The sequence below is a fragment of the Mus musculus genome, chromosome 2 (assembly GCF_000001635.26).
Source record: "Mus musculus strain C57BL/6J chromosome 2, GRCm38.p6 C57BL/6J".
NCBI classification, from domain to species: Eukaryota; Metazoa; Chordata; class Mammalia; order Rodentia; family Muridae; genus Mus; species Mus musculus.
The window spans coordinates 152,778,907-152,796,186 of NC_000068.7; the positions used below are offsets into that span (position 1 = coordinate 152,778,907).

At 49.1% G+C, this 17,280-nt stretch overlaps 1 protein-coding gene across 11 annotated transcripts in view; it reads right to left on the reverse strand.

Annotated features, from left to right (window-relative positions):
- The window catches only part of Bcl2l1 (BCL2-like 1), a 75,072-nt gene that overhangs the window by 20,175 nt on the left and 37,617 nt on the right, over window positions 1–17,280 (reverse strand). For 5 of the 11 annotated variants that reach the window (NR_149254.1, NM_009743.5, NM_001289717.1 and 2 more), the window contains one exon: window positions 1,758–3,376. The exons of 1 other annotated variant lie outside the window; for it this stretch is intronic. Coding sequence is in view for 8 of the 10 variants with exons in the window: in NM_009743.5 (NP_033873.3) it covers window positions 3,239–3,376 (138 nt within the window). In the remaining 2 variants the exon portion in view is untranslated. Of the gene's footprint in view, window positions 1–1,757; window positions 3,377–17,280 lie in introns of those variants that run through there. 5 more of the 11 variants (XR_374396.4, XM_006498612.3, XM_011239260.3 and 2 more) reach the window with 1 other exon arrangement.

A 17,280-nucleotide genomic window follows, 5' to 3' on the forward strand; every position in this document is an offset into this window, starting at 1 on the left:
GCTTCCCTGGGAGAATGCTGAGAGGCCCAGGAGAGTCGGGTAGCTTCATACCCCAGTGATGGGAGATGCAGAAGTCCTTTAGTGATCAGAGCGGGGTGGGAGGACACTGGGCAAAGCTGTCCTGCCTGAGTTACAAGTCTCTGGCACTGAGCAAAAGCCCTATGGGTTGGGGTGGCTTTCAGGTCCCATTATGAAGTCACTGGAGGCAGTTAAGCCTGCTCAGAAAACAAACCATCTAATGGGGGGGGGGAGGGGCAGCTTCTACCTCCAGCCATAGCAACATCAAACTTGAAAGTAGCACTTCCTTGAAAGTAGCCTTGGAGGATTGGCTGCCTGATGCTGAGGTCATCCCATTCAATTGTGACCAAATAGTGTGAGGGACCCTACCATATGCCCATTTCTCCAAGAGGAATGCTGTCATTCAGGAGCGGTAGGCAGTGTCATAAGGCCTATGGTGTCCCAGAGCACACACCCCTAAGTTCAGAGTAATAATAGCCAATGGCCTCTTACTGGTCTCTGGGGTTTTCCACAGCTCCCTTCTAGAAGGTTCTCATAGCATCTAGAGAGATTTAGGAGCTCATATGTTTCCTGACCAGGGCCAAGTTCATATCCCCCACCAAGAGCCAATCTGGCTTCTAAACACAAGGCTGCTCAGAGCCAGACATGGTAGTTTTCTCGTTCAGTCCAAAGAAAGACCTGACTCTTAGTTAACTCTTCCTCATTGCTCAAACCTCAGATTTCCTGGAAGCCTCTTGAGTTGTGGGGACTCTGAACAGTGCTTGTCTTCTAGACAGATTTCACTATGTAGTCCAAAACGGCCTGGAACTCTATGCAGACCAGACTGGCCTTAAACTCAGAGATCCAGCTGCCTCCACCCCCCCCCCCCCACAGTGCTGGGATCAAAGGTGTGCTTCCCACACAGAGCCCCCTGCTTGCTTTTTATTCATGATTCTTCACTAACTCCAAAAGGTCACTACCTCTTTTACTTATTTTGAGACAGGGTTTCTCTGTGTAACTCTGGCTGTCTTGGAACTCACTATGTAGATTAGGTTGTCCTCAAGTTCACAGCAATCCATCTACTTCTGCCTCCCAAGTGCTGGGGATTAAAGAAGTGTGCCTCTATGCCTGGCTTATGTCTGAATAGATATGTACATGTGTGAGGGCACATATGCTTGCATACAGGCAGAGTTCAGAGAGGGTATCACATCCCTTGGTACTGGAATTCCATGTATTTGGGGAATCCTCAGCTTATTAATCTAAATTCTGGTCCTCAGGTCTGTGCAGCAAACATTCAACCTCTGAGCCACTGCTCCAGCCCTAAGCGTCATCTTTTCTCTAGAACCATCTCTAATTCATGTGAAACTCTTGAGACCTATCTTAATAACGTTACCTCAGATTTGGTCAGTTTACCCTCAAGTCTGTCATCACGTCTTGCCAGAAGATACTGGATTTCTCATGAAAGCCCTAAGCCAACCAGCACCACAGACTACACCTATCTTCTCCGCTAGTCTTAAAATGGTAGACCTATGCTACAACAGGACTCAGGAAACTCTTGTCCAACAACTGTGACTGTTGGGCTCACCAGAATGTCAGCTCTTAGCATGTTCAATTAACACCACTTCTCCCAGTAGTGTACAGAAATGTGGAGACCAGAAAGAAGTCTGGGGCTGAAGGAACTTGGTGAGCCACCCCATCCCAGGCAGCAGAGCCAGAGCCCAGCAGTTTCCCCCTTACTCATGCGGCGCAGAGCCAAGGCTGTGGTTCACAGAGTCACAGACACCATTTATTACTGAACTGCACTTTCACCTTCACACAAACTATTTCAAAGAGCTGGAACAAGTGTAGGGTGAGGGGAGAGGAGGGACAGGTGCCCCTCAGAAGCCAGAACCCCTGGTGGGCTTCCCCAGGCAAGGGCAGGGAGGGAGCATCAGGCTGTCAGTCTCTGGGCACCAGCTCTCCACGGGCACGCGCACAGCAAGCCAGCAGCTCCTCACACATAAATACAGACACGCTTAACAAAAATAGTATATCATCTTCACAAGGAATAAAAACTAGTCTCGAATATGTACAGCAGAGAGCCCGGGGTGGCCAGAGCTGAGCTGGGACCCACAGGGATGAGACAGGCCAAGGGTGGACAGAGGAGAGAGAGGCCTGAAGGGCTCCTAGCCAGGCCATTCTGACCTTGGCAGCCCTGCTGCCCAGGCTAGGTGGGGCAGAGCACAAAGACAGGCCCTTGCCGTCCCCCTCGCCTGGGCTCCAGGCTCTTCTTCCTGCCCTTCCTGCCTGAGGTAGGGAAGCCCCTGGGGTTCCCACAGCTGCTCTGTATAGCTTCCCCTCACTTCTGGGCTGAGGCCAGAGTCCCTTGACCCTGTGGCCAACACCCAAGGCAAAGATGCCACAGGCCAATCTTGCAGGAAGTGAGGCAGCTGAAGTCATTAACAGCTCTGGGGCACCTATCTTGGGCCCATTGGTCCCTCAGTCATGGTCATGGGAGCCAGGGGAGGGGTGGACAAGGATCTTGGGGGGTGCTAAGCTGCAAGAGCCACCCTAGCTCTAGCAAGGTGGACTTTCAGCAGCTAAGCCCCTCCCCCTGGGTGGGGCTAGACTCTAGCCAGAGGCCTCAGGAGAACATTCAGACCACAAGTGGGGGTTTTGGCCAGGCCACAGGTGGGGAGGAGGTTCTGGTCCTTGTCTCATTATCCCAAGCAGCCTGAATTTCTAATTAGTCAAAAGGGCTAAAAGCACCTCACTCAATGGCTCTTGGGGGGTGGAGATGGGGAGGAGGGAGACCCAGAGACACAGCGGGATGGGAAATGATCACGTCTGAGGCCACACACATCAAAACCAAGGCAAGCTAGTCTCCTTCAGGGGAAGAGCTCCCTGCTGGAAAAGCATTCCCGAGAGGCTCAGGGGTAATTAGGGTCCCACCAACAAGACAGGCTCTCCTCCCTCACACACCCCTCTCTGCTCCTGCCAGCCTCCAAGGAGCTGGTTTAGGGGAAAACCTTGTGAGTTTTGAGGCCAAGAGAACTGAGATGTGGGGGGAAGGTGGCTTTCACAGAAGTGTGGTAGATCCTAGAAAGCTAATTGCAGGGGACTCCGTCTAGGCCCAACCCTGTGATAGGGCAAGGGGCGTGAGTTGCATGTAGTGGTTCTCCTGGTAGCAATGGTGGCTGAAGAGAGAGTTGTGGTGGGGGCAGGGTGGGAGGTGAGAGGTGAGTGGACGGTCAGTGTCTGGTCACTTCCGACTGAAGAGTGAGCCCAGCAGAACCACACCAGCCACAGTCATGCCCGTCAGGAACCAGCGGTTGAAGCGCTCCTGGCCTTTCCGGCTCTCGGCTGCTGCATTGTTCCCGTAGAGATCCACAAAAGTGTCCTATAGGGACAGAGAAGGAAAGATAGATACTGTGTGAATCTTTGAGCAAAATGGGCAGAATGGGGCATCTCTATGTCACAGCACTAGTGCCCACCATGGTTAGAGAAAAGGTTAAAGGCTGACCTTCTGAAGCCCAGCTGGGGAAGACCAACCCGGCTTACTGCTGAGAACACAGGTGCAGAGTGTGTTATGCCTTAAAAAGCAACAGACAGCTTGGAGCGAACACCAGCAGGGACTACTAGGAGACAGGGGCATGCAGGAGGTGGCACACAGGATGTCATCACATAGCACTAGAGGCTGAGTGGACACCAAGACGACTGTCAGGTGTCCATTACTAGACTACAGGGAGGTGAGGTTCTCAGAGCAGTTTCACTGGGGCACTCAGTTAGTGGTTTTGGGATGTTCAGACAGGAGATTCTTCCCCCCTGTAAAGAGGGCCTCAGCCAGAGCTGGCTAGTAGGTGGGGGAAACATAGCAGAACATTTAACGTGGACATAGAGAGGCCATTCCTGTCCCCACCCCAGGGCTGTCAGTCTTGAACCAAGGAGGAATGCTCTCTGCCACGAAGCTTAGTCATCAGAAGAGTACATGACTCAGTGGGACAGCCAGCACGTGGACACGATAGCCTTGAGGCCAGCAAGCCTCTTTCTCAGGCAGCTGGGACTTTTGAGAAGCAAGAAAACTTGGTACTTGGCCCCTAGAAATAAGTGTTCACCATATGTCTGTGGAATTAAATGTTGACGTTAGAGCCCATGCTATTGCTTCTATGGAGGTCTGTCAGTCTCCATCTGGTCTCAGTTGGCTAGGTGGAGGCTCCCTGATAAGATTTCCATCTCCAGGGGCTCTGGGACTCACCTCCCAGTGTGCTCATTCAGGATGCAGCCTGGTCCATTTCTTATCTTCTGATATCCCACCCCACCACCATGCACTGCAGAGAAAACTGCTTAAAAACACTGACCAGGTCACTGTCGACTAGCCAGGTTACTGCACACTGAACACAGTCCCCACTCTAGCGGCTTCCTCAGTACTGAGTGGGGCATCTTTGCATCCTGGTACCTAGCAGTAGGATGGCACAAGCTCTGAGCAGACTGACTCAAAAAGATCAGTATTTATGATGCTTTTGAAGAAGCAGCAGTGAGCCATGAGCCCTTATGGCAAGCTCCTCCTCATCCACTTAGAGAACCAGAAGCAGCAAGCAGATGGTAAGTCCTTTCTGCTCACAACGCATCCGACTCTCCAAACTCTTCGTCCTCCCAAGGTGTCCTCACACCAGAGCTGTCTGCCTCCCTCCCCATAGCTGTAGACCAGTGAGTCTCTCTTGTAAAAGTAACTTTTATTGGCCTGTTGTAATTGTTTTCTGGGAGGCTTACTGCCTCCGTCTGTTAACCTAAGCCTTGTCCTGGAAGATTCTAGTCTCCATACCATGAAATCTAGGCCTATAATGTTTTCAACCTCTGAGATTTGCTGCCGAATAAGCTCACCCTTTCTTGTTCTTCCTGAACTCTGGCTGGCTGGTTCAACTCAGCTGTTCTGGCTCAGATTCCTCTCCCAGCTGACTGATTCAATCTGGCTTCTCTCTTGGCCTCTGAATTGCTCTACCTGGCCTCAAACTAACTCTAGCAGCCTCGTCCCTCTCAACTCTACTGTCCTGCTCTGCAGGAACTCTCTTTTCCTGTACTGTCTCTCCCTTAGTAGCTTCCCTTCCCTTTCACCTTGTGAGAGTTAGGCATATCTTATTCTGTCAAATCTTTACCTGATTTGTCACTGTGTCTGCCACTCAACTAGACATCACTTTCAAACACGGGTGCTTCCTTCTACAAACTAATTTTCCTTTCGCTGTTTGGTATTAAAGGTGTGAAATAAGGGTGTGTCTGTACTCCAGTGAGAGGGATTAAAGGTGTGTGCCAAGGGCTGAGCCACACTAACTAGAAAAAGGTTCAAATATCCTAACACTCTCTGCCCCCTACGCTGGCTATATGGTGTGTTTGTGACCACACTGTCTAGAGCATCCACACTTGTGCCCACCCCAACCTTGCTATAGGTCTTTTTCTCAGCATACTATCTTCTTTTCTTTCTCCTCTCCTCTTCCACTCCTTTTCCAGAGACAGGACCCAGAATTCTCAATCCTCCTGCCTCAGCACTAAGGTTACAGGTAGCCACACCCAACTCCTCAGCACTTCTCATGACCACAGCATACATTATATTTTGCTACAATTTGCCTCCTGTACTAGATATGTCTAGTTGAGAGCTGAGATCCTGTCTTGTACTTAGAAAAGGGTCTGGCAGAGAAAGCTCACTACACACAAATGGTAAGTTAGGCTGGTGCTAACATTCAACCCCTCCTGGTTTTGCCATCTCTCTTTGCTGCATCATATTCTCTAGGTTTGTTAAGTACACTCTGATCTTCACAACAAAGTGGCCTGGTGACATATTTTTGAGTTCATCCCTGGGAAGTTGAGCAACACATGACTGCATACGAGGAAAACAAATACACTGCACGTCTGCTAAGCCCCAGGTATTGCTCCATCTTCCCGTAGGGCCCTCAGAGGTAGGTGAGAGTCTCATTTCCCAACCGAGGTAAGACGTCTGGTGCTTAAGGCTTGGAACACATTAACTAACAGGTAGTAGAACGGCGCCAGTCTGCAGGGATGGCCTGCCTTCACAGGACAGGGCTGCTGTGTCCTACACAATACGTGGCATGTGTGAGGCCCTGAGGTCCATCTTTAGTAAATCAGAGTGCCCACTGTTCCAGTTTCCATCTGTTGGAAATGAGAGACCTTTCACAGTACCATAGGGTTTTAAGGCAAAGGCAGCAGAGCCAAGCCCTGGGCAGAAAGCAGTGGCTGGCTGTGCCTTTCTGTTTCGTCCATCCTGGTCAGTCCCTATTCGCCTTGTCAAACAAGAAAACTTATAAAGACTGAGGATGTAGCACAGTTGGTAGAGTGTCTGGCTATCCCGCATGACGCCTTAGGTTCCTGATACCCTACATATAATTGGTATGGTGGTGCATGCCTATAACTCCAGCATGAGGGAGATGGAGGCAAGAAGTTCAGAAGTTCAGGGTCATCCTCAGGTCCATGCAGGAGTTTGAGGCCAGCCAGTTAAGTAGGCCCAGGTAAAGCAACAAAAAGAATGAATAGAGTCCTGGGCTGTGGGAAGAAAAGAGGCCACAGCTAAAGAAAGAAGACTTGGTTATCTCAAGGGGCCACAAGGAATCAGGGACACTGGGGTGGTTGCCAAAACACAGAGCCTGGCTCCCGCCCTGGAACTTTCCTGAAGTAGAGGGCTGACAGCCACAGGAAATTTTCGGCTCTGGGGCTGGGCTGGAGTAAACAGGCCTTGTCCCCACGAAGGCACAAAGCGTTCACTGTCCAGGAACAGTCATTCCAGGGAGGAGGGGACACAAAGAACAAGGCACCGACCATTCCTGTCTCTGTTCCTAAGCTGCATTCTTGGCCAGGGTGCTCTTGCTCAGAGTTCTTTCTCCTGACGGCAGTAGGGCTTTCAAGGGCGTGGATCCTGGTAGTGGCTTTTGCAGAGAACGGAGCAGAATGGGGCGTGCTGTTCCCGGGGCGGGGGCTGGAGAAGCTGTGGTGTGGGTATATTTAGCCCAGGTTCACACGACATACTTGGAAACAAACAGCCATTTTCTCAGCGGGCGGCTGCTCTGGGTAAATAAACAGGACTGTTGCGCTCTTAGGTCTGGAAAAGCAAAGATAAGCCTCCACTGCTCCTCAGGGCTCCCACTGATTTTACTACCAAGTGGACAGGGGACTGAAGTCATAAATACTCCCAGGAACCCCAGGCCCAAGGTCCGATGGACTCAGCATGGGCTAAAGTGAAGAGAGAGAAATCCCGTGGCGTTGCCTGCTGCCTGTGTATGGAGTACAGTGTGGCTGGGGACACAATGTTAATGACCTACCCAATAGTCATAGACTCCCACCAAGCACAACAAATTCACAAGGCCAACCCACAGCAGGTTTGGAGTAGAGCCCAGGCTCAGTCAGACTCCAGTTTTCCTAACCTTCACTCCAGAAGAAGTCCAGTCTAGGACCCATCTAAAGGTCTTTCCCTCCAACATTACAGGGTTTCCAGTTGTCATGGCCATATACACTGAGGGGCCTGACAGTCTAGTCTCCACTCCCTCTTCAAAACTAACTAACTTTCTCCTCCCTCTCTCCTTCCTTCCTCCCCCCTCTCTTTCTCTCTCTCTCCTCTCTGTCTTTCTCTTTCTCTCTCTCTCTCTCTCTCTCTCTCTCTCTCTCTCTCTCTCTCTCTCTCTCTGATTTTTTTCCAGTCAGGGTTTCTCTGTATAGTCCTGGCTATCCTGGAACTCACTTTGTAGACCAAGCTGTCCTCAAACTCAGAAATCCACCTGCCTCTGCCTCCCAAGTGCTGGGATTAAAGGCGTGCGCCATCACGCCCGGCTTCTTTTTTTCTTTTTTTTTTTTTTTTAATTTCCAAGATTTATTTACGTATTTATTTTATGTATGTGAGTACACTGTCACTGTCTTCAGATACACCAAGAGAGGGCATCAGATCCCATTACAGATGGTTGTGAGGCACCCTGTGGTTGCTGGGAATTGAACTCAGGACCCCTGGAAGAGTAGTCAGTACTTTTAACTGCTGAGTTATCTTTCCAGACCCAAGAGATTCTTGAGGGAAGGTTTGAAAGACAAGGGAAAGTGGTGGAGTGGAGGCTGGCGAGGGACTTGGTGGTTGAGAGCACCGACTGCCCTTCCAGAGGACCTGGCTTTAGCCTTTTTAGCAGCCATACAGTGCCGTATAGCCATATATAAGGTGACTCTAGTTCCAGAGGATCTGATGTGCTCTCTGGTCTCTGCTGGTACTACATACGTGTGGTACACAAACATAATTCAAGCAAAACACCCATACAAATGAAGTAATATAAAAAAGTAAGAAAAAGGAAAAGAGAGTATCACAAAAAACAGTAAGGTCATTTCATAGACCATGGGGCTTAGAAGCAAGAGTGAGTAGGAGTACCTGCTATGGGTAGAGTCATCAGGAAAGTTGAGGAGGCCCCGATGATGGACCAGTGCCAGCCAGGGGAGGGGTAAAATGCCTTAGGTGCAAAAGAGCATGCTCCCAGGGTCTTGGATGTTACTCAGTGACAGAGCACTTGCTTGGCATACTTAAATGTCTTCAATTTTATGGGTAGCACTAAGGAAAAAAAAAATCAGGTTCCACCAGAAATTCTAAAGGCACAAAGATCTTGGCAGGATAGAAAAGGGAAGCTCCTATCTTTGTGCTGGTCTCCCCTATCAGTCTTGGGACAGAATGCAAGCAGGACCAAGCCTAAGCCAGACCTTGAAACCTAGCTCACCTAATCAGGTGTAGACTGACTTTTAGACAGATTTCTGCCCAAAGGCAGCTAACTGAATGACTCAACTTCCCTCCTCAACTAACTACGACACCAAAGACGTCATGGTGACATGATGTCTGGGAGGGCAGGGGCTCACCAGAGGCTGCGTATAGTCCCAACCTGAATGCAGCTCTCTTCCCTTTTCTCTCTCACCTGTATTCACGCTTCCTTCTTCCCAAGTGTGATTATGAGCAAAGTTACTCATCTCTCTGGTTTCTAGTGTCGTCGTTTGTTAAGAAGTAAGAATAAAGCCCTATGTGACAGCTGGCTGCAGTACTCAGGACTGAACCCAGAGCCTGACGCACGCTACACAAGTGCTATCCACAGACCCGCACATCCTCAGTACTCTGTTTATTTTCTGTTTAAGAGACGGGGTCTGACTGTTGCCCAGGTTGGCCTTGAACTTTACCTGCAGCAAAGGCTACCCAGAAGCTTGAGATGCTTCTGCCTCAGCCTTCCAAATGGCTGGAATTACAGACCTGTGTCACCGGTTCTGGCCCTTTATCGTGTATGTGCCAGTCTGAGCACTTTACCTCTGGTAGCCCATATTCCCCAACCATCTATGCTCCCATTCACTTGAAAGATGATTCTTTGTCCTGTCTCCCCCATTGCTTCTTACCTGTTATCTCTAGAGCCTGGCACTGCATTTGGAATGCGGCAGGTCTTATAAAGGACCCTACTGTAGATAAATGAATGAAAGCTTCTTTTAATGTTCAGGGCATTTTTAATAACCCTTGCAAATGTGAATGTGGAAGCTCTAGGTCACTCAAGATCCTTATATAAGTGGTGATGGGTTTGGGGTTTTTATTCATTCTGATGTCCTCTTGTGAGGTGCTGATCCGCCCTTTCTATAGGTCAGCTCATCAGCTGTCCCCACATACTGCCACTGAGTACCACTGTTGCCCACTTGAGGCCTACATATCTGAAGCAACAATTAGGCTGGGCTCTTCTCAATTTCCAAACAATAGACCTTCTGCTGCCCTGATAATGAGCCATGCTCGTGTACCTCTTCGAAGGAAAGAGGTAAGTAAGCTGTGGCTCAGAGACCTTGCCAAAGTGGGTAGGGTAGTTTAAGCCCAAAGTGTCAGGCAACAAAACCCAAATTCTAGGCCATGGTCAGGGTCCGGGTCCTTCAAAGAGAGTATGGTGGTCTAAAGCTATCAGCCAAATGAAAGAGTCCCATCCAGTCAGTTGAGAGGAGCCCCAGGGAGAGGACATGACGAGAACCAGGGAAAGTGAAACCTCATCCTTCAGTGAGGAACAAGCAAGCCCCTGTGCCAGACAGTGCTTCCTTCCTCCTGGGTGACTCTGGAAAGCCACTAGGCCTGTGCCCACTGCTTCCTTCCTGATCAGTTATTTCAGGAAAGATGTGGGTGGAGAAGAGGAAGGGGCTCCTCAAAGTGACACCTCGCAAGAAACGGTGGCAGTGTGCCTGTCCCTGGCCTTGGCACGGTCTCGTGTGGATAGATTGTGAGTCACTTGCAGAGTCACCTGCTCCTAGCCTCAGTTTCTCCCAGCTGAGTAGACAAATGAGACCTAGTTAGAAGATCCCTGGGAGGCAGTGGGGGAAGGGGTGGCACACAGAGTCCTTATCTCTCTCCACAGGAGTGCAGGCAGCAGCTCAGAAGGAGTGAGGCTTGTGGCTGGAATCCACTTCCCCTGGCACTCCCAGGGGAGCTGTTGACTTGTGTGATGTGAGGGAAATAATCTCTCCTCTACCCCGAGGAACAGAGACCTGGATGCGGGTGCTCTAGACAGGCACATCAGTGGGGTGGGAGCAGAGGCAGCCAGGGGCAATGTTGCCATTAGGGGTTGCAAATGCTCAGTGAAACAAGGTGATCTTTTGATGGCTTCCTGGCTGAGGGTCTATGTGGCTGAGGCTATGTGAGCTTCAGGGAATCTTTGGGGACATTTTCACATCTTCCTCTAACTCTATTGGTCATCTGTCAACCTCTTTTCTCCTTCCCCTTCCCCCACCATTAGTTCTAAGAAGAGGAGCCTGACAGATGTGCTCATTTCTCAGAACAGGAAGCGGCTGTGCAGGGAGGAGATAACACCTCGCTGGGGAATGGAGAAGCATCCGGCAGAGCAAGGGAGGCCTTCCATCTGGCCAGCTTTGAAACAGGCTACTCAGCTGGGCACCAGGAGAGCATCACAAGCATTCTCTGGGGCAGACCTGCTCAATAGAGTTTGCAACCACCTACTCCCAGAGGGCAGGTGACATGACAACCAGTATGCACTAGACCAGTGTCTTGAGTTTAAGAAATCACCTAGGCCTCACAACAGCCACGAGGAGTGCAAGGCATGCTGTAATCCCAGCATCAACCCTGAGTCAGGGCTGCCATGAGTCTGAGGACAGCATGGTTTATATAGTGAGCTCCAGGCCAGCCAGTACTACATATGACATTCTCAACAACGAAACCAAACAAAATCCTGAAGAGTAAATGCTGTTCTTACTCTTCATGTCACAGACAACACAGGACTAAAGAAGCATGATGTCCCCAAGGTCATGTTACACATCTCAGGTGATGGTGAATCCTCGTAGCCTGGTTTTAGAGCTCAGCAAATCATTGCTCTGGGCAGTGCAGCATGCTTTGTGAGGCCTCTTTTCTCAACTCAGTCCTCTCATCTCAAACATGGTGACTTTCTAACCAATCTCAAGTAGATGATAACAGTGTTCTAGTCTCCTCGTGTTCCAGGCCAGAAGGACACTCAGACTCGAGAGTGACCTGTGTGTGACTATGTGTGCACACATGCAGTTGTCTGCTAAGGAAGGAAAAGGGCACTGGCTCTCTGGATCTTGAGTTACAGGCGGCTGTGAGCAGCCTGATCTAGGTGCTAAGAACAGAACACTGGTCCTCTGAGCCATCCATCACTCCACCCTTAGAATTAATTAACATTTCTATCCACCTTTGCATGAGGTCCTCCAACATTACCATCTCTCTGATGGAGTAAGAGATAGACTGCCATGATCACACAGAGTTTGTCCCATGTATATGATCTACATCAGCAGGAGGTTACAGTCATTCCATGGCAGTCTCTTCTTTCTGTGTAGAACACTGTACATTTGGCTGGAAAACCATTCTTTTAGGGAGCGAGCACTTCTACTTATCCAAAGATCTGGATCTGTTCTCATCTTTGCTGTTCCAGCTGCCAAGGAAGGTAGCTATGGACAGAAGCAGCTCTGCCAGGCTTCCTTAGCCTAGGCTAGTTTCCTGTCTGAGTGTTTCTTCACATGTGAACTGGAGGTCCTTCCTGGATAAGAATAAGGCTGACTTACTTTCCACCAAGCTAGGCTGTCAGAGCAGAGTACCCACGTAGCCAGCAGGTTTGGCAAGAAGACTAAGATGTTTAATTCTGAACATCTTATCTATGAATGGGATAAAAAAAAATGACCTCAATTCAGATTACTACAAGGATTCACCACCACATATGCAAATCATGACACACAGTCAACTCTGAGGAAATGTTAGGAACAACTAGTGTTAGATTCATTATTAGCCAAGGCACAGTTTGAGTCTCCCATGACGAATGTGTGTGTGTGTGTGTGTCCTTATTCTCAACCAGGGCCAGGCTGCTTCTCTCCTCACCTGTCATATTTTCTTCCTCAGGTTCTTTGGCATTACTGGTCTTTCAGCCCAGCTTTCTCCTACTCTTAGGCTCATAGGGACCATCTTCAAGGAAGCCATCTGCTTACTTTTTCCATTTAACCATAACTTCTGGTCTCTGGGCCTAGGCTGGTGCCCAAAAGAATAGAGGCCAGGAGAATTGGTTCCCTCTTCATTCTCATCTATCTTGGCAATACCACAAGAAGGCCTTGCAATATCAAGCAACTAGGCAGGAACCTGGTACTCTCCAGACACCAGGTCCTCAGAGGCTCACGCAGAAGGCTGGGAAGCATATGGGAAAGTACTAGAAAAGGCATCTTCTCTGAGTACACACCATCAGCCCTAGAACTTGGGAGGCAGAAGCAGGAGATCCTTGAGCTAGAGGCCAGCCCAGTCTATATACTGAGTTCCAGGCCAGCCAATATGTATAGTAAGACCCCTGTCTCAAAACAAGCAAGAAAGCACACAAGCACACAGATCCACAACGACACTTTGGGGGCCAGTGAGATGGCTTTGCAGGTAAAGGTGTTGTTGCCCATATCTGATAACTTGAGTTTGAACCCCAGAACCTACACAATGGGAGAGAGCCAACTTCCATAAATATGCTGTAGCACCTGTGCCCCACCAGATAAACACATGCAATAATAATATTAATAAATGGCATCTTCTGCACTGTGTTGGAACAAATGGGGTCCACAGCAGCCTCTCCTGCCTCCTTCCCCTCAGTCATACTCAGCCTCTCTCAATGCTGGGCAGGATGGGTTTTTCTTCTCAGCTCCATTGCTAGTTAGTTAGCTTGAGATAAGTCCACTCCCCTGTCTGGTGTTTCCCTACCTATAAAGTGAAGGAGGGGCTAGAGAGATGGCTCAGCTCCCAGCACCCACATGTTGGTTCACAGCAATCCATAACTCCAAATCCAGTGTCCTCCTCTGACCGCCAAGGGTACCATACACATACATAGAGAATGCACAGACCTATATGCATGGAAGACACTCGTACATTTAAAACAAACAAACAAACAAACAAACCTCAAACAAACAAGTGAAAGAGACCCCATCACAGGGATTCTGAAAGGAAGGGCTACTGGGAAGAGGAAGAAAGGAACTCATGTGGATCCTTTTAGGGGCACTCAAAAGGTTAAGTACCCCATGTGAGAAGGTAGAGACCCAACATTCCAGGAGGATGTGTTGCTGCAAAAGGGCCTGTCCCTCCTCTAGCTAAAAGCCCAATGGCTCTGGCTCCCCATCCTGGGGAATTAAGGAGAAGAGGACAGTGGTTCATCTATGAGCCAGGGCAAGCTTCCAAGTGGTCAGACTTTCTCAAGCACTATAGCCTCAACCTCTTCACCCTAGCACTGCCTCCAACTAGTCCGGACAAGTCCTGGGTATTTTCAGCCACCTTTATCTGATTAGAAATGTTTGGAATTCCACTGGCTGAAGGCAAGCAATCTGGAGGATTATGCAATGGGTACAAATCTCCAGAATGCCCTTCCCTCTGCTCTTCCCCCTCTGCTACGCATGAATGCACCCCACCCTCCAAATATCTGAAACCTTAGAGGTCTTTGTGGGCCACATCCACAACCCAGGCTCCTCAGCCCTTCACCGTGCAGAGCTACAGGCTGCAGACACTCAGGGGAGTGCCACCCAAAGGTGTGCTATCCAAGCAACTGATAATACACATCATTACCACGAAGTCTAGAACAGCTAACTATCTGCTCAGGTATATGGACTCCTCAGAAATCTCAGTGTCATAATGTGTGGCTCAATAGATAGACACTGAAATCCAGGTACTTGCCCAACGACCACCAGCTATAAGTCAAAGCCTGGTCTTAGGCCTCCTGACTCCTGGGGCAAAGACTGCTAAGCCTGATGTTCTAGGGTACAGGAACAGCTGCACCCATTCCACAGGCATGGCAGCAGAATCAAATGGCCCACAGTATATGCCCAATAAATATTTTGATTCCAGCTAAAGATGCGTGGCACTTCCCACAGTCTGTTAGTTTTAGCTTTATTTATAACAGCTAGGACCCATCCCAGGAAAGTCTTGTGATATAAACCAGGTTGGAGTTGAACTCATTTTGTAAGCAGGCCTTGAACTCCAATGATTCTATTCCCTCTGCCTCAAGTGCTCAGTGAACAAGCACGCAGTAAGTTCTTCCTTTTGCTGCCCTTTTCCACACCCGATGCTCTTAGGCTTGGAAGTTGGAGATGATTTTGAGGAAGAGATACCATATGCCCTCTGGTTCCCTCCACGTCTCAAGAGACAGTAAAGGAAGGATATATTGAGTGTTGTGTTTCAACCTGCCTACTCACCACCCATCCGCCATCTGTACAGGCCCTCCCTCTTTGTAAGCTAGGCTGCCTGGAGTTAGGAGCAGGAAGGTTCAGACAAGTGGTCCTGTTTATCTCTGGGCTTTCTTTTATCCAATCTGTACTGTATCAGGTGGTGAGCACTGATGAGCTGGGGACAAAGCAGTGGGCTAGTCAACGTTCTCTGGGCCTGAGCCCTGAGCATCCTCTGCCTAGGTCTAACAGATCTCCACAGGGAAGATGTTGAACCAAGATTGTGCATGGGCTTTAAGATAACTAGAGGTGGGGCTGGAGAGATGGCTCAGTGGTTAAGAGCACTGACTGTTCTTCCAGAGGTCCTGAGTTCAAGTCCCAGCAACCACATGGTTGACTAACAACCATCTGTAATGGGGTCCAATGCTATCTTCTGGTGTGTATCTGAAGACAGCTACAGTATACTCATATAAATAAATAAATAAATAAATAATCACTAGCAGAGCCAGTTGTGGTGGCACATGAATTTAATCCTAGTACCTAGGCAGAGGTAAGTGGATTTCTGTGAGTTCAAGGCCAAGCATTGCCCCCAGAATGCAGCTAAAGAAAGAAGTGGTCTTGGGGAAGGTGTGGCTAGGCGAGTAACAGAGCCAGAAAAGCTATCCCAGTGCCAGGCACAGAGTTGGCAGTTCTATAGAGAACAAAGACCAGAGTGTGCCAGGCTTGAGGGGCCTAGTGAAGCAGCATCGTGGGGGACGGGCACGCACAAACGTGTAGGTGAGGTCCATGGAGATCAGACAGCTGAGAGCAGAAATGAAAACAGGCTGGGTCCCAAAGGGCAGCAGCTTCAGCTCTGTAAACACCAGCCAAGCGGAGGAAGGTTCAGGTGCAGGTCTGGGGACCCAGCTGAGCTCAGCAGGAGAATGGGACCTCCCCAGTCTCCTCCATCAATGATGATGACACTAAGCTGAACAGAAGCCACAGACACGCCTGGGCAGAGCCATCTTCTCAGGCCCCACATTCCAGATGGTCTTTTCTGAGGACCCTCTGCTTGATCCAGCCAGCTCCACCCACAAGCTCTTGAAGATCCTATCCCTTCCCTACCCGATGGGTCTCTGAGAACATGGCTGCAGGTGCAGGGCAAAGCCAGAATTGCTGTAACTGCCAGGCCAGCAGTGCCTGACCTACATCTCCATGCTTGGTTGCATGAAAGAAAATACAAGGGCTTTCCGTTAGTGCTCACTAGATGCAGCTGGTTCAGGGAAGCCCGAGTTTTTTGAAGGCCTGTCAAGAGTAGGGCAAGTATGATCTGGCTTTGGGGACCTCTATAGATTTCAGAGATTAGAATCTTCCTTTTACCAAGGTCCCCACTGAAGCTTTCTTCTTTTTCTAATATATTATCCTTATTAAGAAAACAACACACACAGAGGAGAGAGAGAATATGCACAATTGCTCAGTGATTCATTTGGGGAAAAAAAATCCCAAACTGCTTTTCTTTTTTTTCTTTTTTTGGTTTTTTGAGACAGGGTTTCTCTGTATAGCCCTGGCTGTCCTCAAACACAGAAATCCGTCTGCCTCTTCCTCCCAAGTGCTGGGATTAAAGGTGTGCGCCACTACTGCCCAGTGACAGTTGTTGTTTTTTTTTTTTTTTAACAAACCACTGGCACTTAAGGGCGACTTTTAGTCTTTTTGGAGGAGGGGCACAACAACAAAAACAACACCTCCACACACAGAGAAACAAATGAACAAACCCCAACAATTTAAAAGTTCTGGCCAGGAGTGACCCCAGCACCTGGAATCACAGAAGACCAGAAGCTGAAGGCCAATCTCAGGCCAGCCGGGGCTGGGTAGTACTCTGGCTTGTGTTAAGGACTTCTTGGTCAGGAGACATGGCTTTCCTGTGTTCTAGCATCATCATCTCGGTGAGGTGGCTTTACTTACATCCTTACATCAGAAGAGCTCTCACTCTCGTTCTGAAGCCCTAGGACCCTTCTGTGGGAATTTTGCTTCCCTCAAGGGAGTGGTGGGATGTAAGGAAAGAGACTGAGGTTTCATGTTAGAAGAAAAGATTCTACCTGGAGCCAATGAACTCATGAATCTTAGAGAAGAACCCACTGTCTCCACTTTACTAGATCAGTATAGTCCCTAACTTCACTCTAGTTATCCTTTACCCACCAGCATACCACAGGATAACACCCCTCATCACAGAAACTTCTCTTTGCAGCAGATGGAAACCATTACAGAAAGCCATAGCTGGTGAAAATGTGGAGAACTGACCACTAGGATACACAGCCTTAACAGATACATCTGAAAAACAACCCCCCCCACACACACACACATCTAAGACCTAGGATACACTGTGGAAGAGGATGTAGAAAGACTTTAAGAGGCAGTAGACCAAGAAGTCAACCTTGAAAGTGTGTCTCCTAGAAATGACAGGGAAGCTACACTCAGGATACCTCAACAGTATGGCTGCCTAATTAAGATCTGAACACTATCAACACCAATGGGCATGGTAACATGAAAGGGAGAGATCCAAGCCTAGAAAAAGGGACATGGGAAACCGCCGGTGAGGGAAGGAGAGCTGGTCTTCTCCAGGGAGGTGTCTCCTACTTGGTTATCCAGTATTAA